At 48.5% G+C, this 22,329-nt stretch overlaps 1 protein-coding gene across 3 annotated transcripts in view; it reads right to left on the bottom strand.

The window, feature by feature from the left end:
* LOC119461880 (cyclin-dependent kinase 8) overlaps positions 1-22,329 on the bottom strand; it is a 260,725-nt gene that overhangs the window by 114,192 nt on the left and 124,204 nt on the right. For all 3 annotated transcript variants that reach the window (XM_049672776.1, XM_037723249.2, XM_037723250.2), the window contains exons 9-11: positions 11,161-11,230; positions 6,187-6,259; positions 854-951 (exon numbers count right to left, since the gene is read on the bottom strand). In XM_049672776.1, coding sequence (XP_049528733.1) covers positions 854-951; positions 6,187-6,259; positions 11,161-11,230 — 241 coding nt within the window. The remainder of the gene's footprint in view (positions 1-853; positions 952-6,186; positions 6,260-11,160; positions 11,231-22,329) is intronic.

Genomic DNA, 22,329 nt, shown 5'->3' with positions numbered 1-22,329 from the left:
GCAGGTGGTGCTACAATTGGATGATGGGGAACAATAGACCCGGCATCTCAACCATGTAAGGCAACAGTTGATGCCCGACCAACACAACCGTCGGTGCTCCAGCGAATCTACCGCTTGATCGGAACCACATTTGACTTTATCCTCAGGGACCGGAGGCTCAACTGACAGTGGTTTACCCGAAGCAGTGACAAACTTGGAGGGTCAACTACTACCATCCGGCGAGCCATATCAACTGAAGACCAGTGACACCATAACATCAACACGCACCGATTGCTCCCCGCCTCCTTCCACACCTCGGCTTTGTCGGAGCACTAGGGAACGCCGTCCGGTGTTTCGGTTTTCTCCTTGAACTGTAACTGCTTATATGCTGTTAATCTGTTGCGTTAAGGGGGGAGGAAGTGTGGTAACTGACACCACCAGGGGGCGTGCAATGTACAATAAAAAGCAGAGCGCATCACCTGTGCAGTCAGTGTGCCTAGGCCCCCCACAGCGGCTACTGTGTCTTCACTGCCATGCGCCATGGCCGTGGGTCCGGTCACCACAGATATACCTTGACATTTACAGAGTCATAGCATAACCAGGTTGCTGCCTTATTGCTTCAGTGACAGCATTTGATGTCATTGTTCTGCCGACAGTGGACTTCCATGCAGATCAGGTAAAGGAAATGCAATGGCTCAGGCGTTATGGCCTGCCTTTGAAGGATCCTAAATTGAGCACAGCTCGGAGGATGAGCAAACCTAGCATGCCTCACAACACTCTGCCTAACAATGTCAGACAATTTGGTAATCCATGAGCAAACTGTTTTAACGCACCAATACTAAATGATTACACCAATACAAGCAAGCATGCTTACTCCTGGGTGGGCACGGGGTCCTCCAGGAAGTAGGGGTCCTGCATAGCCTGCTCCGAGGTTATCCGCTTGGTTGGGTCCATCAGCAGCAGCTTCTGCAGCTGCACAGCACAACTTTATTTGTTAGTTCTGTTGGCCAACAGACCACTCTCAACCTGCTACGTGAGACATTGGGCTTGAGGTCATAGCCGCCAGCACTTAAGTTCTGTGTGAAGTTGGATCACGTGCATCTGCTTCAGTGCAGTCACATCTTCGTTTTTTGTTGTACTGCCACATAATTTTAGTCGGTTGTCGTATATTTATGCGAGAGGACTTGTGTGACCGATTCGGGCCAGGCTTTGCCATACATACTATCACAGAAATAGAAAGTATGGTAGCTTCTACAGAAGCTGAGCAGCCGTTCAACCCTGGTGGCACAATTTTGAAGCATGCATATACATGCATGAAATAACAAATTCCATTCACAAATGCTAAACAGTCAAATACGCGAGTAATGCAGCCAGTCACGTGCCTGGCGCAGTGACCTACCACTTAGGTCTTGGGGTTTTGGTTGGTTTGAACATTTAAAGGCACATCGCCGTGGATGTTCCCAATTTATTGGTATGGTTTTTCTAACACGTTTTCATCAAAGTAAATAAAGTGTGTACAATGGGCACACATGTCTGTATTGCACCATTTGGTTCAGTCAGATCACTCTCTCTGGTCGTTAATGTACCATGAAATGTGGCTGAATTATCTGCCAAGTTTTATGATCCAAGCATCTTCGTCACTTAACCTAGTAGAAATATTGCTGGTGGCTATCTGCAGTGGCTTTCCTAAGTTGTATCGCCCTTACAATACAAGGCCATCAGAATCGACAACCTTTATTATTTCCTGCATGAGAAGCGTACAGTGCTGTATATTTGCATCTCATTCGCATGTGCCACAGTGAGTGATAACACAGATCTTGAAACTTGCGGTAATTTTGTATTTTTAGCATAGCAGGTGCCCAAAGAGAACAAACAAAAACAAGAATGCGCAAAATCCCAAAGTGAGGTGGGGGATGGTCATATTTTTGCATTGTTCGGTAAAAATTGTGTAATTTTATCTCCTGTTTTTATCATATAGTAGCCAAGGCTGTCTTTATTTGCCCTGCAGGTGAAAAAACAAGTCCAGTACTTTTGTTTCTACTACAACAAACAGTGTCACCAACTGCAATATGGCCACATCTTGAACAGTGAAAATCTATGACAAGCTAACTTCGTGATAACAGATTCCGAGAAACGATGTTATGGTATAGACAGCACAAAGATCTTTGACAAGTTAACTTCCTGATAGCAAAATTGCAAGATGTCACGGTATACCTAACGTGAAGAAAGCGGACACGAGCAGAGGGCGTTTGTTCATCTGTTTTTGTTCTAGGCTGCTTTCTTCGTGCCAGCTAACCATGACATCTGCGCACCAACTTGTCCAACTAGAATTTTTGTGAGGAGAGATCTTTAACCCGTTTAGAATGGCAAGGAAAGCACTTTTGCATGGGCCAGTCACTGCATTCTAAATGGACAATCTGAGCAACACATGACCTTGTTTGGATATATCCAATACATTAAAAAGCATCTTGAATGCGGCAGTCAGTACTTACTATTAATCGACAAGGCACAACGTTTATGGACTTAGGAAATTGAAATCAGCTTTCTAAATCGCAGGAATTAAAATGGCCCTTTCTCCGACGCTCTTGCCGAGGCAAAGTAATGTAAGGTGACAAAACGATGGCACTTCCAGTGGTGGTGGTCCTCGCACCTAGTGTGTATCACCTACAATTGCTGGCACGCAAGGATTCAATCTGCACCTTTCATCTCTTCTGGTCTCAAACATCGTCTACACTAACACATTCATTTCTTTCTTGAACCAGCAAAGATGAGAATAATCTATGTATCCTCGTTGAGTATCGGAGATGCTTTAGTCAAATGCCTTCAGGGCATTCCTCCTTTTACATTTGTTACTCTGATTTCTACATTCATTTGTTTGTGTATTTGCGTGTTTGCTCACCAATATGTGTTTATTTCTGTCCCACTGTATATTTCTCTGAATAGTGTAGTGTTCACTATATATGCATAAATTTATTTTACCTTGAGGGTAAAATAAATAAATGAAATTGTTTCTGCATGATTTGTCTCCCGTCGCGTGCTCCTCACCGTATATGGAGCAGTTCGGGGTACATTCGTGTCCTTGGTTCGGATTATATGCCCCACACTTGGAGCACACGTTTGCGTTCAGAGTTGGGCACACGTCGGTTCGATGTCCTGTTGACCGACAGATCTTGCAAACTTGTATGGTGGGCTTATATAGGTAACAGATCGCCTCTACTCCCATGAAGTAGACGCCCCTTGGTAGTACGTTGCCCGTAAAAGTTATTATTGCTCATTTCGAAGGGCCCAGCATCCTGGCTCTATCTTCACCCCTTGAGTCCGTATTCGTAGGTTGGCCATAAGTTCGACCTGGGTGGTTCCGGGTGGTAGTCCGTGAACGATACCTCGCAAGACTAACCAGAACACTATTCTGCTTTCTGGCAAAACTAATCATATTACAGTATAGACCACTTATAACGTAACCGCTTATAGTGCAGGACCGGATATACCATATTTACACGATTGTAGGTCGACCCATTTTTTCAAATTTGGCAATCCAATGTTGGGGGGTCGACTTAGAATCGAAACCGAACCGTGTACCGCTAGTGTACCGCGCTACAGCGTGGTTACAACTTTGCACCTAAGTTTCCATGGTTACGGTAGAAGCGTAGCGTAATAATTTACTGTATTGCATACATTTTGATTGCGTGCACCACGAGCGCACGGCTCTTGTGGGAGCATCGATCATGGAAGAGCCGCCATTTAGGGGGTATTGGTAGATGGCGGAAGAACCGCCGTTTGGGGGGTACTGGTAGCTGGCGGAAGAGCCGCCGTTAGGGGGGTATTGGTAGTTGGCGGAAGAGCTTTTCTTTGAGATACGATTGTTTTCGACGGCCGCGCGCATCTGTCACTTCTGCTGTTGTGCTGAATCGTCGCGCCTGTCATGAGTGCCAAGAACTTTCGGCGCTCGTTCTCAGCAGCGTTCTTCAAACGGGCTGCTATCCTCCATGTTGAGGAAACTAACAACTGCGCAGCGGGACGCAAGTCTGGAGTCAGTGAACGTGTGGTGCGGCAGTGGCGGCTTCAGCGCGAGAAAATTTGGCCTCTCTGGCTACTGTGTGCGGGTGGGTCCTCTCTGCGTGAGGGGCTGTACCACGCGATGTCGTGGTGCAGTCGTTCGCGAAGTGTGGACTCACTTTTGATGACGACGTGCTGTGGGACCGCAGCAGCTATGACGGCAGCAGTACCAGTGAGGTCAACTATAGTGACGATGAGTAGTCTTAGCAACCCCATCAATAAAGTTCCCTTGTGTGAAATGCACTCGCGTGGTTTTTCTCCCCCCCCCCCCCCCCTCCACAAATTTTTTTTTTTTTGAGACAGGCAATTTTGGGGGGGTCGACCTACATTCGAGTCGACTTACAATCGTGTAAATACGGCAGTGCGGACTTTTCAGGCTCCCGTTAATTTTCCCGTAGCACTCCATGTATACACGTATCGCTTATAGTGCAGTTGCGGGAAACGAAATACCGGTTATAGTGCGGCTGCCTGGGAGTACGGAAGTCAGCGGAGACGGCGAACGCTCCCCTCAAACGGGCGCCCCAAGGAGTGCTCGAGGAAGAAAGAGAGACGAAGTGGAGGAGAAGGGCAGGTGGTGCGAACGAACAGCCAGTGAGGCTGAAACCAGAATCTTGAGTGCGAGTCGTGAAATATCACGGCGCGCATAGCGAGCGAGGGCCATGAAACCACCAATGCCAGCCAATGCTCACTTCATGATAACAGCAGCAAACGAAACTTCTGGGAGCGGGCGGCGCCGGCACAGCATGGCGAAGGGCGTGCGCGGAGACCGTGGAATGTGAGGGAGGAGAGCAGCAGGGAAGCGGATTTCGCTTCGGAAACTCCGCCGCTTCGGTGGATCCCCTCGCCCTCCCTCGTAGTTCCCTCACTTTCGACTGCCACCGTGCGCGCGCGCCGCCATGCAGGCGCCGCCGCTTCAGCCGACCCGACGCCAGCTCCCCAAAGGTTCGTTTTCTACCGTTACCGGGAAGCGGGTGTTTGCCGGCGTGGGCCGTTTTGTTGGCCAGCCTGGGACAGCCAGCCTGGGACAGCGCCGTTGCTTCCCTGTGCGTCGTAGCCGCAGCTTGCAAGGTCAACAAGTGACTAGAAAGTAGAGGAAGCATAAAGGAGAAAGAAGGGTTCACTGCCATTTTCTACGCGTGGCTACGGTAGCGTGGCTGAGATACGGTGGCTAGAAGGCCACCATAGCTTATACGTCGGCACGTACACGCATGTTCCGGCGCAACGCAGAATCGGCGACCTTGCCATTTGAGAGAGGGTGAAATTTCCGCCACTTTTTTTTTCTTTCTTCTTTTTTTGTTTTGTTCACGCGTGACGTTGAGGGGTCTCTCCTAAGCTTTTACTCTATATGGCGGTGCCAGAGCAATGCCGGTCGGAAGTGCCGCCGCGTGATCTGGTTCGAATTAACGAGATTCGATTGTAAATTGAATGCAAACGTTCTAGCCGCATTCCTCGACTTTCGCATACGCGTGGCGGCTCGGTGCACATGTTTTGCATATGTGCGGGCCTTGAAAATTGTTGCTTTGGTTATAGTGCGGTACCGCTTATAGTGCGGATATTCGCGACTCCGGCGACTTACGTTATAAGCGGTCTACACTGTATATTAGAACCTCTCCTTACATGCAATACTTATCTTTTTTTTTTATTCCCTCCCTTCTGATGCTTTGCTCTCCACAACCACCTCTTCCTATCTCCCTCAACTAGTAATCGCTCCTTTTCCGTTGCCCCTCTCACATGTTGCTTCCCACTTCTCGCCTTTGGAAAAAGAGGAAGCCGCACGCCAAGGAGAGAAGCTGCTGCCCTGATGAAAAGAAGTTGCAATAAAAAACAACGATTTGGGCTAGTTGGTTCACTTGGAAATTGTGAGCCAAGCAGCTTGCGCAAAACCTGTACACAGCAGGAACACACACTGAATAAGTGCTTTTTTTTTGTTCCTTGTGTGCTACTCTGCCTATATTTTTAAGTTGCAGAAGCTCATCATGGGTACCGCTAAATAGTGCACCATGTACTGAATGTCACTCCCTGCAGTTTAGGTCTGGTTCAACATAAATGCCTTGGTGAAAGACATGCCACAGCAATCCATAAGATCCATTTCTCCCTCTCGTACAAGTTGTGCCAAATAAATTTAGTTTTTCGACCTAAACTAGCACTTACCAAAAGGAAGGCCTTGCTGTCAGGCTTGACTTTGTGCTTCTCCATGTACTTCACAAGGGAGCAGCTAGCATAACTGCAACACCGGCACAGCAATTATAAAACCAGAAGTGGAACCACAAAATATTGGCTGCGCTAAAACATATATGTGGGGAAAAACAAAGAAGAGATGGAATGCCAAGTTACAACATTGATGGAAAAAAAAGTAATAATAAAGAAATAAATGCTTGCTTGTGACCTGGTACAGTCACCAAAGACACATAACGATGTCACCAACGTTGATAGGAGTAATCGCCTCCTCTATTTTTTCAAGGATAGCGCTTTTGGTGCGCCTTAGTTCGCATTTGGTGCCATGATGTGACACTACCCAGACGGTACGACTGCTTGCATCACGCGTGCGTCTGAGCGCGCTCCGCTTCTCTTCCGGTGGAGGAGTGTCCCTCTCCTATATCACCCGTCTGTCAGGTTCCTTCCTTCGTACGTCTTCCTTTGTAGCTCTCTCTCAATCTGCGGTGCAACGCTTTTTGCGTTTGCAAAAAGATGGACCAGCACTCACTGGATCGACAGCTTAGGCACTGGCATCGAGGCATCCTACGACAGGTTGGTTCCCTATTAGCAGTGGTTGTTCCACTGATTACTGTCTAAACAAAACACCCGTAACACCGTCAGATCGGGCCGGTTTGGGTAGGTGAAAATTTTTTCAGGCTCGGGTCGGGCCCGGGTATCGCTTTGAAACATCAGCACGGGCTCGGGAGGGTAAACATTTACAAGTTCTTATCTCGGACTGAGAATCGTAGTCCATGCAGTGCTCTTTTGTGAGGTATGTTTGCCATGCCTTAATTATTTCATTTGAAATTTTGCTTGCTAAGGATGAATACATCAAAAGCTACTTCAAAACAATTTATTACTCTAATAATTACATCTAACCTCTGTGGGGATGCGCGACTCTCACGCATCTCCTGTGGTCCGGCTTCACCGCGTGGCTGGGTGCCGGAGGCGGTCGTAGTGGTCGCGGCGCGTTGCGAGAGATGACGCGAGTGTCGCGATGCTAACGCCACCGAACGGCGGGGTGAGTTGGGAGAAAAAGGTCGAAGGCCTTTGCGCCCTCGGCGCAAGCAGGGTGTGCTCTTTGGGTTGGGATCGGTGAGCGACGCGGACGCCCCGCGCGTGCGCCGATCCACGCTTCGCGAGACGTCTCGCGTGGCTCGGAGCGGGGCACCGGTATGGACGAACACGGATCGTTCGAACGCGCCACCGTTCGCGTGACCGTACACGTGAACGACTAGGGGATGGTGTCATGGCATGGGGCGAACGTATTCGCTTGCTATCGGGTCGCGGTGAGTCGGACTTACTTGATTTGTCGCGCGCCCATGTGAATGTTCTATTGGTTGTAATTCGGCTAGTGTGCATTAGTGTATGAAAGGTGCAATAAATGCCCTTTTGATTGTTTGCACTACTGTGTTGTCGTTCCTTTGTCCCAAGAGCATGTGTGAAACCCCACACCCCTTATTCCATACTCCTGCTACAGTCAAACCTCGTTAATACGTAGTCGGCTGGGAACAACGTTTCGGTACGTACTACGAATTAACCGACAATGGCAGTTATGTGGCTACTTACCGGTCGGAAAAGAACTACGTCACAATGCTCTCTAACAAACACACTCAGGCAGGCTTTATTTGCGGATAGGCAGCAACAAATCGGTAATCTTCACTTGCCGCCGTGGCGGCCTTGCCGCGATGACGGCATCTTCGAATTCGATAAGGCCGCAAACCAGTTTGTCCGTGAGGCCCCACTTACTAACTCAATTAACAAGCACTATGTAAAGCGCGCACAGGTAAACATGAACCCGTCTTGCTTGATGACCACGGAAATTCGCTCTCAAAACGCTTGAGTGAGGAGGTGCGGGAGCAGCAGCGAGCGTGCCACACGTCTCTCGCTTCAATGCGAACTAGACGTCGAAAGCACAGCGCAAACGAAGCTACCGGCACTAGTTGCACTTTATCTGTAGATGACTTTGAAGACGAGGCCCGCGCTGGCACAAACCTTTTCCACGTCGCAGATTGCTTTCAAGATACGACGGCCGCCGCCGAAGTTTGGGCGAAGTAAATTCCTCCCTCACCATGCCTCACGCATGACAGAAGCGTGCTTCCGCCCAGCCTTTTTCCCTCACGTGCACGAGATTAAGTCGGCTGAGCCTCGCAAGCTTTCAGTAGCACACAGTGTACGGCGCGCGGCGACGATGTTGCCGTGTTTGGACTTTATACGGAACCTCAAAGCGGCATCCACGGTGACAAGCAGAAATGCGCCTTGCTATAAAACGTGCTTCTGCGTTGTTACTACTTGAATTGGATCCGACTTGAATTACTACTTGAATTACTACTTGATTGTCACAGTGGCAGAAGCTCTGCTTGCTTAATGTCGCATGGTTCACCGGACCACCACGGCGTACCATCCTCAAACTAATGGCCTTGTGGAGCATTTCAATCGGACCCTTGTTGACATACTCGATATGTACATTTCATCGGATCATACAAACTTGGACGTCATCCTCCTATTTGTCACGTATGCATACAATACGGCTACACAAAGTACTACAGGATTTTCCCAATACTTTTTCTTCTACGGTCGCGAATCTTCCCATACCATCAATATGGTTTTACCTTGTCAACCAGACGCGTCAGAATGTGCTCCCGTTTCAGCCGTCGCCCGATACGCCGAGGAATGCAGTCAAATAGCTCGAAATTTCACCTCTGATGACCAACAACGCCAAAAGGCAATCGTGATGGCGACACTACGAATCACGAACTTCGCTCCCGGCACACTTGTTTTGTTGTCCGTGCCTTGTACCACGCCTGGACTTTCGACAAAACTTCTCTCGAAGCATGACAGGCCATACCGCATCGTCGAACACACCTCTCCAGTCAACTATGTCATAGAGCCGCTTACACCGACATCCGACAGGCACCGCCATGGACAGGATGTGGTCCACATTCACCACCTGAAACAATACTATCACCCACTGGTCTCCACTTTGTAAGTCACCAGGACGGCTCTGCTTTTGCATGGGGGGTAATTGTAATGAAAAGAGAATATGGACAAGGCCAGCCAGATCATGTATTCGATGCCTGCAGTGCAACCACTGGGCCAGCTGGATTGCCAGTACTTGGCATGAGTGTGAGCCGCTCGGACAAGCAGCTGTTCCTGTTCTGCGTCACCTGACTTCTCGGTTACGCTACCAGTTGAGCTGTTCAATACACCCCTTTACACCCGCAATAATAAAAACAGTGGAGACGGCAAAAAAATTCACTTTTGAGATAATTTCGTTGTTGCGAAATGAGACAGCACAGACAAAAAATGCATAACAAAACGAAACTCGGCCGTCAAAATTTTATCAGCATGCTTTGCCAAGCCTTGCTGGACAGCACAAGGTGCTGCCACACTGCCCAAAGTGCACCCCATGTGTCGGTCAGCGATGGCAGCACTACTCTTGGTTGATCGCTTACAGAGATACGATCACTTTCACCGTATTTTGCGTAAGCCCCGGACAGGGTGTAACAGCATTCCTCCAGTGCACACTGTTGCCCGTAAACACTGACGCATCCGGTGCTGAGGGTGAAAGTGATCATATCTCATATCCCTGAAAGCAATCAACCAAGAATATGCCTCCTTCCGCAAATCAACGTCCTGTGACACCGCAAGCGATGCCTGTTCGAGTGGTAGCAAAACAAGTGTTCTTGAAGCACAAAATTCTAAGATGATCAATTACAGCCAATGGCGTGGAAGCCCCCGTGGCAGCCCAAGGGCCATAAGCAAGTCGGTGTGACATGGATTTATTTGTTTTTGCTCGCCGACCAGCAGATTAAGCAGTGTGCTAGGTAAGCAAAAACTGTGGTCACATGTTAGTAAAGACATGCGGCCATGTAATTTAAAACGAGCAATCAGCAAACAACATGGCAGCATAACTTGTCTGCGGTGCGCACAATCAGACGACGCAGGGCGTCGCAGCCCACGCATTTGGCAGTCATAGAGTGAGGGTTTCCCCGGAAGGACACGGGTTTGTTCAGTTTTGTGCTGCGAACAGGGGAGAAATGCTTCACACTGACTTAGATAATAATTAGGAAAGGTTTCTGCCACAATTTTTTTTACAATAGAACACACACAAAAGTCCACACTGCATTAGTTACATCTTGACGAGGGCTAGGTCGGTCATATTTAAAACTGAGGTTTAAGAGTGTGAATAAAACAAGGACACGAAGAAACACATACCACATACCGTATGTGTTTCTTGGTGTCCTAGTTTTATTCATGCTCTTAAACCTCAGTTCACACTGCAGCAGCTGCTCATCGTTACATCTGAGCGCTGTTAAAAGCAGTAATGCTATAAGTAGGTTCGACTTCACTTCTTTGTCTAATTAAAATGTTGGAATGTTTGTCCCCTCTGATTTTTTCGTGCAACCCGGTTATAACAATTATCAGTTATACCAATACAATTTTCTTCACACTTGAGTAGTGTTATTAGTGGGTTCGACTGTATGTCGAACATGGCGGAGTTAAGACACGTGTTGTGCAGTGCTATACTATTGCACGACATTTCTAAGGGGATCAAACAGACAATAATTTGATATCGCGAGTTTGGTATATCATGCAGCAAGAGCCGGTCTTGCATGTAAGACCGGCTCGGTCTCAGCTTGGTCTTGCATGAAGGAAGAATTTATTTGCACCCAACCTCCAATGCACAACACTACAAATGCCCACTGCTAAGCAGCATTGAAAGCAATTGTTTACTTTTTATAATTTGATATATCCATGAAAGACTGCATCCACTAAAACAAGCCGCTTGGCTTCCCCATCATTTTATCTTAACCTTTCCTGGGACATAGGCATGTTTACACTTTTTTTTTTTAATGCAGGCTTAGCCAACTACTGCTCAGTGCATTGACTCGGAGCACAGCGAAGGAGCCGTGCTTCAGAGCTAACCTTGAGCGTTTGAAGTCCTTCATCAGGGTGTGGTGCTCAGGCATCTTTTTGATGTCCTCCCAGTCCTTTTCTGTTGACAAAAAAAAAAAAAAAGTAGCAAAAGTACATCAGTAAGGCCAAATCAAAATGAACAGTACCACATCATCGGTAAGGCCAAATCAAAACGCGCCAAATGTCTCAACGACTCGCGAGGAGTTCATAGCTCAATGAACCACTCAGCGGCGTTCAAATTAATGCTTTTTATTTTATACACTAGTGATGTCCTCCTCGGGGTTGTCTGTGCCATCACGTGCCCAATGAAGCATTCACAAGGCCACACCTTTCGTTGGCTGTGATGTGACGTGTGCAATGCACGAGGCAAATCTTACGTCAACTAGAACTGTGGAGGGGCATCGAGCAAGCATGCTCGTCTGGCACCTCGGAGACCGATTCCCACCCAGACCGAAATTTACAAAATTTTCTTTTTAAAGGCATTCATTTACTTTTTTTACAGGAACCTATGAGAAATGTGACGTCAATCCTAGCATTTCGTGACGGGTTTTTACTCCTTGCAGCATCGGCCACTTTTGGTATCGTCTTTCAGTCACGCCAACAGATTTTTGCGTAATGGGGCATATAATGCTTTCACATTAAAGGAATGCATCAAAGACACTAATTAAATGGCAAAAAGACCATTTGTCAATGCACACCGCAAGAGTAAATGGCTGCGTTAATAAGAGCAACGAAAGAGCCTGCGCAAAAAGAAAGAAAAACAAAGTGTGGCGATTGAGTGCACGGGCACGGGCGTTCGTCTTCTTTCTGGAAAAAAAGCGAAAGCTTGCACTAGGCCGCGCAAAACTCAAGACACAGCGAAGCTGGCCGAAATGCCAACACCGCATTCTACCGCGTTGCAATGCCGACGATGCATTCCAGCAGACCCGCTCCGTGAATGCATGTCTCTCTCTTGAACTTACGGCCGTCACTGCGCGTTGCATAGCGCAGCTTGCAACACCGACACCGCGTTCCACAGCGTTGCAATGCCGACAACGCGTTCCAGTAGACCCACTCCGTGCATGCGTCTCTCTCTCTTTGTCTTTCTCTCTCTGAAGCGCGCAAAACTTCTTGTTCACCTCGCAGAGCATTGTACAAGCACGTGCAAACGCGCCAGCTGTGGACAAAGACGACGACGCTCGAACGCAACCATATGGCTCGCATAAATGCATGTTCTGCAAGCGTGGCTGTACAATCTAATAGTTACGATGCTTGCCTTGGGACCGTGGGTACACGGGTTTGAATCACGCCTCGGCAAGAAAGGTTATTTTCTTTTATTTCTTTCTTCATTGCTGACGATGATAGTTTCTTGATAGGAACCACAAGTTACGGCTGGCTTAAACAGCATCGCTGTTAATAATTGATGGCGTAAGACACGCTGCTCTCAGCTCTTCGGGCGTATTGTCCTTCATCATACTTGAAGCCTTGTCTACCGGACACTGAGGTCCTCGGACTTTGCACTGGTGCTGAAACCCCAACCGGCTTTCATGGAGGACCATGAAATGGCTGCGGAATGCAAGAGCAGCTCGGTAACAACTTAGCACTAAGATCATCAAATAATTTGAGGATCTTTTAGCCAACAACAAGTTCGATCACGCAGAGCTTCGCAGTATTCTTCAGCGCCTTTCGATATTGAAGGATCGGGTTCAGAGCCATGTGAATTACTGAAAAAAAAAAAAAGAAAAAATCGGGCACGTTTGCACTCGGTCGTGCAAAGCTTGGGCACAGCGAAAATGTCGAACCTCAAATCGTACTGGCTGCTACTGCTAGGTCTTACCTTCATTTAACTTAACTACGCATGTAGGGAAGACATTCTCGAACGTTCATTTTCAGAGGTACCTTCGCTTTCACGACATTTAGCATGAATAGTGCTGGACACGTCGGCGCCTACGAGCGACAGCGTTCCTGGCATGCCACAAACACAGGCAGGCTAACCAAGGTTGGCACAGTTCCAAGATCGCTGTTGCTTGCCGAGGCCGAACGCGTTGGAGGCTAGCTGTTCGATATCTAGCGAAAGTTGACACGACTAGGCGCAGCCTCCCATATGGCAAACTTCGGGGCCAAGCGCATGCACACTGGGCGAAAGCTATGCACAGTGCATAGGTTTCGCAGCAGACGACACACCGGGATGACGTCGCGGCGCATGCACAGTAGTGCGCAGCTGGCGGGTGCTCGGCTGAGCCGTGTCTACGTCGGGCGAAGCGAGCGCACACCTGCGCCTGCGGTTACTAAGCCACGCGAGATGACGTCATCGCTACTGCTTCGGCGCATGTGCGGCTAGGCAACGCGGGTGGCGTCAGCAGCAGCTCTGCACGTTGCCTCGTTGGTGCTGCTACAATTTATTTCTCTTTCTATCTCGCTCTCATTTTCTCTTTTCCTCTCCCGAGCATGCTCTCCTTCCCTCTCCGTAACGTCCCATGTCAAGGCAACATGTGCACGGCACGGAGAGGAGGCGAGGCACACGCAGCTCTGCGAGGTGGTTGCTAGGCAACGCAGTGACATCATAGCTCGGCAAGGTGTTGCAACAGCAGGCGGCACTTAAGCTAGAACAGCTTTGCTGTTAAAAACACTTGGAATACTTCCACCCTCTCTGCCCCATCACTACATCGGCGAATCTTACCTCACTTCTTTTTGAAGTCTATGCGGCTTTGTGCAAATAAACATCAGGGGCCTCAAAGGACTCAGAGTCTCGGAGCTGGCGAGGTGCTGGCGAAATGGGTTCCACAAGAAATAGCGGTAGAATATTACGGACGGCGTCTACTTCAGGCATCAAGTGTGAATGACCAGCCGAGCTCGGAACAAGAACTTTAGAAACTGCAGAAGTACATTCGCATCGAGGTGGAGTTTAGGGAGCAGACTGCCTACGAGCAACATGTCTTGTACCGTGGTTAACAGCAGCTTTCTGGCAGCCATAAGAATTAGCCAGTAGCATCAGCTGCAGCCCTCAATAACAAAGGCATTACAAAGAAGGAGGCGTGCGTCTTTCACAAGAAGGCATATTCAACAAAGGATTATGATGCACCAATTGATAACGCGGGGGAAAAGCATCTTCTATCGACGGCTGGCTGCTGCTTCAGGTGTGCAACAAAGGGACACCAAGCAAGGAGCTGTCAACGTAAGGTGAGCTGCACTGTCAAAGAAGACATGCTTCGATATGCTCCGGAATGGGCGTTAAACGTTCTCAGGTAACGACTCCACTGGAACATGCAACGAGCAGTACTTCCATGTATGCTGTGTCAGATGAAACTAAGCGAAGTAACATAGACACCCTACTTCTGCAAACGTTCAGAGCTTTGATAAAGGGTGCCAAGAGCACGTGCTACATCAGAGGTATTCTGGATAACATTAGCCAGCACACCTAGATTAAGGAAGATGGCTCACACAAAATGAGCCTCAGGAGAGATGTGTTAGGAAAGATGACCTTACCAGGGGTGGGGCTGCCCAAAGTCATTTTAGAGCAATTTTTGGAGTGAGTAAAACTGCGTTTTGGAGCAGTTTGGAGCAGGTGAAATTGCATTTTGAAGCAACTTGGAGCCGATAAAATTTTATTTTGAAGCAGTTTGGAGCAGGCCAATGTGAATTTTGGTTGAATAATGCAATACAGCAGCGCACTTTGAAACCACGAAAAAACATAAAATAAACCAACACGAAGCGCGTAGTAGAAGCGCGCTTCGTAGCTATAGCGTACTAGAATATGGAAGAGTGGGTCAAGCGGTGGCATGGAGCATGCTTTGTGGGGTCTCACACGTGCTCTTGGGACAAAGGAACGACAACACAGTAGTGCAAACAGTCAAAGGGGCATTTATTGTACCTTTCATACACTAATGCATGCTAGCCGAATTAGTACGGATAGAACATTCACATGGGCGCGCGACATATCAAGGAAGTCCGACTCACCGCGACCGGATAGCGAGCGAATATGTTCGCCCCATGCTATGACACCATCGCCTAGTCGTTCGCATGTACGGTCACGCGAACGGTGGCGCGTTCAAAAGATCTGTGTTCGTCCATACCGGTGTCCTGCTCCTAACCTTCTAGGGACGGTCCCGCGAAGCGGGCCGGCGCACGCACGAACAGTTCGTGCGTGCTGCTCGCCAACCCCCAAGCCAAGAGGAAGCGCTTTCGACCTTTCGCTCCCAAGTCACCCCGCCGTTCGGTGGCGTTAGCAACGCGACACTCGCACCATCTCTCGCAATGCATAGCAACCACCACGACCGCCGCCGGCGCTTAGCCACGCGGAGAAGCCGGATTACAGGATACGCAAGCTATGTGGGGAAAAGAACATCAGGGGACGCGTGAGAGTCGCGCGTCCCCACAGCTTTCCTGAAAAGCCGAAAACATTGGTGGCACTACGATCAAACTACAGTCGAATCTCGTTAATTCGAACACGCTTAATTCAAACTGCCCGTTTTATTCGAACTGATGCTGTGGTCCCCTCAAACATTTGCGTATTTCAATGGGCGAAAACGCTCGGTAATTCGAACGCGAAAGCATTTGCTACGGTTAATTCGAACATACCACGGACCGACAATCCTCTCAGCAGCGCGCCAAATAATGCGGCGGCGCCTCCCACCGGCATTGCTCCGACACCGCCACAGAGCAAAAGCTTAGGAGAGACTCCTTAATGCAGCGGCGGAGGCCCAGTCCGGCCAACGAAACTGCCCACGCCGGTAAACGCTCAGTTTCCGATAACGCCAAAAAACGAAACTTCAGGGAGTGGGCTAATCTGCGCTGCGCCGGCGCTATCGGCGGCGCCGGCACGCGCGCACGAAGACAGTCGAAAGTGAGGGAGCGGCGAGGGAGTTGAGAGAGAGGGCGAGGGGTGCCACCGAAGCCACTTCCACCGAAGCGGCAGAGTTGCCGGGGCCAAATCCGCTTCCCCGCCGCCCTCCTCCCTCACCTTCGACGGTCTCCGCGCATGCCCGTCCGTCGCTACCGTCGCCATGCCGGCGCCGTCCACTCCCAGAAGTTTTGTTTTCTGCCGTTATCAGGAACCGAGCGTTGGCCGGCATGGGCGGTTGCGCTCGCTATGCGCTTGCGCGCTGCGATATTTCCCGACTCGCACCATTCATGCATCGTGCTATGGTGTTGAAATACTTCAAAAATACGTCCTTCCTTTATTTCAAACTTCTTTTAATTCGAAAAAATTTTCGAGCCCCTACGAGTTCGAATTATCAAGATTTGACTGTACATATTCCCTCGCCAATGCTCATGACAGCGAAAAATGTTCTCAAATTAGGCAGTCCAATTGACGCTGTAACAATATCTGAGTCACCATCTGTCACCGCAGACCCAGAGAGTCGCAATCAACCCTGGGCTGGTATAATGTAAAACTATTCCAATTTTCTTTTATTGCACTAGCAATTATATGCACACTCCAGGCGCATTTCTGCCATCGGCATCGCCATGATGTTTCGTATAAAGTCCAGGGGCCATAACATCGTCGCCGTGTGCCATATGCTGTATGTCAAAGCCTGCAAGGGTGAGCCGACAATGGCGGCTCAATCTTGCACACACAAGGGAGGAAACCGGGAACATCGTCTTTCATCGCACGCAAGGCACCGAGGAGAGGAGAGAGAGAGGGCGGGGGCAATCAACTCCAGTGGCTGCTGGATATGGCGTGGCCCCATCTTGAAAGCGATCTGCGATGGGGACAGAGTGAAAGTGCTGATAGGTTTGTGCATGCTGTGTTTTCAGCGCTTAGTTCGTGTTGACGTGAGACGCAGCATGAAGGTCAATTCGTTTGCTGCTGCTGTCGCGCTTCCTCACTCCAGCATTTTGACAGCGAGTTTCTGCGGGCATCGAGTGAGATGTGTTCATGTTTGCTAGTGCGCGCATGACACGATGCTTGGTAATTTAGATAGTAAGCGAATGTTTTCAAGTTCATATGGCCAATAAAACTACAATCCTTACTCCGTACACCTGTCTACTAATTTGCTATCGCAATCGATGCTTCGCCTTTTGGGCGAAAGTGTGACTCTTTATTGCAAAACCATCGTGATAGGTCAGAATGGCTCAGGCCTCGCCGATGTGGGCATAAAAACAGATTGGAATAGTTATATCAAGCAGATTGGAATAGATCGGAATAGGAACGTTATACCGGCCCTGGTGACAGAGGCGCATACTCACTGAACCCGCTGAAGCGCGCACCTGCCTAATACAGTATAGACCACTTATAAAGTAACCAGTTATAGTGAAGGACCGGATATAAACAGTCTTTTGAGACTCCCGTTAATTTTCCTAGAGCACTCTATGTATACGCTTATCACTTATAGCTCAGTAGCGAGACACGAAATACCGGTTACAGTGCGGCTGCCTAGAAGTTCAGCAGTCAACCTAGACAGCAAACGCTCCCCTCAAGCCACAAATACCGTATTTACTCGAATCTAACGTGCACTTTGTTTCCGATAAAACAGGTCCAAAAATTGCGTGCGCATTAGAATCGAGTACGACCCTAAATCTGCGTTACCATATAGCCGTCGGCATTTCAAAATGGCTGCCTAGTACGCGCGTCGATTCTAGCTACTCTCAAGCCATAGCCTCCTATATACTTTATGTGCCTGCGCAATCATTCCGGGAGCGCCGTTCAACCTCCTTGCCTGACCTTCTCGCAGGTCGCCCGCTAGGGGCGCTGCTACCCCAGAACTACCGTCCCATAACAGTGACGTCAGTGGTTTACAGGGTGGTGATGCAGATTATAAAGGACAGACTGCAGGCATGGGTGGAGAGCGAGCAGGTGCTGGGGGAACTACAAAATGGGTTCCGAAAACAAAGAAGGTTAGAAGATAATCTGTTCTCATTGACACAGTGTATTGAAATAGCAGAAAAGGAACACAGGCCCCTATGGCTTGCCTTTCTGGATATCAAGGGAGCCTATGACAGTGTAATCCAAAAGGATTTGTGGGACATACTGGACACTCTAGAGGTGGAAGATGGAGTAAGAAATCTTTTAAAAGATATCTATAAAAGTAACAGGGTGCTTATAAAATGGGAAAACATCTGGGCCTATAGAGATACAGCAGGGGCTTAGGCAGGGGTGCCCTCTGTCACCTCTGTTGTTCATGCTGTATTTACAAGGATTAGAGAAAAAATTAGAGAGGAGCGGATTTGGCTTCAACCTTTCCTATTTCAAGCAAGGAGAATGGATTAAACAGTCATTACCAGGACTGATGTATGCGGATGACATTGTACTTATGGCTGACAGCAAGGAAGACTTGCAGAGATTAATGGACATCTGTGGTAAAGAGGGAGATAGCTTAGGTTTGAAGTTTAGTAAAGAAAAATCGGCAGTCATGACTTTTAATGATAATCAGGGCAGCGAGCATAGGATACAGGAGGTTATGCTGGAGGTGGTGGATAAGTACAAATATCTTGGAGTGTGGATAAACAATGGGGCTGAGTACCTAACGGAACATGAAAAATATGTGACGACTAAAGGTAGCAGAAATGCAGCTGTGATGAAAAATAGGGCACTGTGGAATTACAATAGGTACGAAGTGGTGAGAGGGATTTGGAAAGGGGTGATGGTCCCTAGTTTGACTTTCGGCAATGCGGTCCTGTGCATGAGATCAGAGGTTCGAGCAAGGTTGGAAGTTAAGCAGCGAGGGGTAGGTAGACTGGCTCTGGGAGCACACGGAAATGCACCAAATCAGGGGGTACAGGGTGACATGGGATGGACGTCATTCGAGGGCAGGGAAGCCAGCAGCAAGATAGAATTTGAGGAGCGATTGAGAGAAATGGCAGAAAAGCGGTGGGCAAGGAGAATTTTCAGTTATTTGTACATGAGGAATGTTGATACAAAATGGAGGAAGCTGACCAGAAAACTGTCAATCAAATATTTGGACTGCAGGAGGGGTGCAAACCAGGAAACAGCGGTTAAGAAAAAGGTTAAGGAAACAGAGAGGGGTCTGTGGAAAACAGGGATGCAGACGAAATCAGCACTGGGCACATACCGAACTTTCAAGCAAGAAATTGCCAAAGAAAATATCTACGATAATTCTAGGGGAAGCTCTTTGTTGTTTGAAGCCAGGACGGGAGTATTGCGGACTAAGATGTACCGAGTCAAGTACCAAGGTATAGACACGTTGTGCTGTGCGTGTGGAGAGGAAGAGGAAATGGCTGAACACCTCGTACTTTTCTGTAAGGGGCTTAACCCTACAGTGCAAGGCAACGGGGCTGATTTTTTCAAAGCATTGGGGTTTAGGGACAGTGAAGGCAAAATAGACTTTAAGCGGGTAGAAATAACCAAACAGAGGTTATCTGATTGGTGGATAAAATCAAGGCAGGGGTGAAATTTCACCCACCACAAAGTACAAAATATGTTAATAGTCATGGCTAGGTGGCGTATGCCACCGCCCGGTTTAAAGGGTTCAGCCTCATCCATCCATCCATCCATCCATCCATCCATGCATCCAACCAGAATAGTTCGCTAGCCGCCGTGCATGGTTAAAGGCGGGAAAAATTGCGTGTGCGCGTCTCTATTAGTGTCAAATCGAGACAATACCCATTTGCCTCGCTTGCCGACAGTTCGCTGGCTTGCTGAGCGATCACCACCTTTCTGCAACAGTCCTCGGCTGGGGAAAAAATGTATTCTGCCTTCGATTGACGCGGTGAGCTGCGGCAGGGTATTGAAGGACTGTGGCTGTGGTCAGACTGTCGGTGCCACATTGAGGACGTCTAGCAGCAATGCGAATGAGAGCCTTCTGGCCGAAAAGAAGACATCGCGGTCACGAGTGAGTTATGCTACTTTAAGTTATTTGATGGAGCGCTTTGCGAGTTGATACCCAGTGGTATGGCGTATTGTTGTGGACCTGGATGCACCTCGTACAGTAAGAGAAAGGTCCCGGGCATCTCATTTCATGAAATTCCGAGCGATCAAGAACTTCAAGTGGCTCAAAGTTGGAATGCGTCAAACCTGGAATGCGTCAGATACTTGCTAAGAGAGATGCACTTTCGATTTGTTCTGACTAGAAAGCTCTCGTACGTCTGACGCCATCGAATATTTTTTTTGTGTGTGGTTGAAGAGGTCAGCTGGAAGCAACGACCAGAGAGGCGCACGAGCAGTTTTGTGCGGAATAGAAATGCCTCTGAACACAGGCATTGCGTCAAGATCGAAGAACAGCAACGTGATGGACACGGAAGATAGCACATGCTCGTCTGAGTGTAGGCACTACGCCAGAACCATCCGAAGAATTTCCCAAAGAGGCAATAGCAGCGCTGGTCAATCACATTTCCCGCCGCAAAGAAACGCTTCGTTCGCCAGAATGTACAGCACTCGCGATGGTTGGCAGAAACCTGTAGAGAGCTGTTAATCAGCGGGTGTCTTGCAAAGAATGCCTCAGTTTGCTGACAAAGCCCAAGTCCTCGGTGCCGTCAGATTCCCTGATCAAGCTTCAAGACAGAAGCCGTCTGTTATATCCGTCAGACGAACTCGTAGTTGTGCTGAACTCTTTGCACAAGTAGGTTGTAGTGGTGCTCACTAAGCGAAGAAATTTTAAGCAGCCGCTGAGGGAGACTGCCGTGAATGCTGCTCAAGTGCTGCGAGAGCGTGAACTATTGAATTGTTCAGTGCCTGAGCATCACGAGAAGCTCTTTGAGATCATGCTGACCATGTTCTTCTGCCCTCTATTCACTAATTTTGCGCTGGAGATTACGGACTAGAACGACATCGCAAAAGTTTTTTCACAGAAGCCCCTGTCCCGAAAGCTCCTCAAACTTTAAATCCAAATGATGGCAATAAAAGTGTTTGTTGTGCAGTTATTAGAGCCGACATTATTTTTTTTCCCAAACTGACATACAAAACATATGTACTAATAAGCAGAAGGAAAATGAAGCTTCATAGTAGTACAGATGAGAGCTGTGGTTTTCCTTTTATCCTTTTTTTTTCGGAAGAATCAATTCGCAGCGGCCTGTACGCGTTTGTGTTGGCGTTAAACGCCCGCAGATATTGTAAAACAATAGAATCAGCACCGGTAAAAAAACAATAACGTGATATATAGTTATGCTACAGCGCGCGCCGCGGTAGAGCGTCCTGTATTTCTATTCTGGGGTAGCACCGCGAACTGGCGGTGAGTGACGGAACTAGGCGCGACGACCGGTTTCCTGCGTTCTCGGCGCCGATGGGCAGGCATGAAGTATATAGGAGGCTATGCTCAAGCCTAGCTACCGTAGCTTACTCCATGTGCTGCAGTACACGTGCTTAGGCAATAGTCTACTGTCTGTCTTCAGGTTCTCTGCGTCTGCTCTATCAGCATGAAGTACCGAGTTCATCATGATGCCGCATTTAAAAGGAAAGTGATCATGTGTGCAGAGACGGGCGGAAATCGGGCTGCATCACGAGCGTTCAGAGAATCCCAAACTTGCGTTTGGGATTGGTGCAAACAGAAGTAGATGATTTTCGCCAGCAAAGCAATATGAAACGGTTTCAGTGGACCGAATAAGGACGTAATCTGCGACGATCTACTTTGAGGATACGATCGCCTTCCAAGGACCCGTAAAAAGCGATGAGCCCCTCCACCCACACACACAAGCAAATGTTCGTGTACTTCGGACAAATGGCTGCATAAACGAAGAATGTGTATCCTTAGAACTGCAAAGTTTTGGCAGCTCAAAAGCTTAGCGATTACAGATGCTGTTGAACCATCCAACCTTGATAAGCAAGTTTTGAAAGCTTTCAACGAAACTATTCAGCTGCACAATGAGACTTGCAAGCAGACCTGCATGATAATCATGTGGTAGCCATCAAACGGCGTTGCTGCCTCCTCCGTCGGTTTTCTCAGAACAAAGACGTTCTGCTTAGCTATGATGCCGTAGTCATTTAAGGATGGCCATGTGAAACCAGTCCCTGTCATCGAAGATACGACTACCACGAAGTACTATATACTACCACATCGTGAGACAATCCAGGGAATCGTAAACCACAACTAAACCCAGGGTAGTCTACAATGCGTTCTCCCATGGCGCTGGAATAACTTCCCTGAACGACAACCTGGAAAAAGGCCCGAACGTCAGCAACGATGTGTTGAAGATGTTGCTGCTGTTTCACTGGCACCAGTTCAGAGTCGTGGCTGACGTCCAGAAAGCCTTCTTGTATATTCCAGGTGTCCACAATCATGGCTACCAAGACTCTTCTTCAAATTC

Source organism: Dermacentor silvarum, chromosome 8, assembly GCF_013339745.2.
Source record: "Dermacentor silvarum isolate Dsil-2018 chromosome 8, BIME_Dsil_1.4, whole genome shotgun sequence".
In the NCBI taxonomy this organism is placed as follows: Eukaryota; Metazoa; Arthropoda; class Arachnida; order Ixodida; family Ixodidae; genus Dermacentor; species Dermacentor silvarum.
This window is presented reverse-complemented; position numbering and strand designations above follow the sequence as displayed.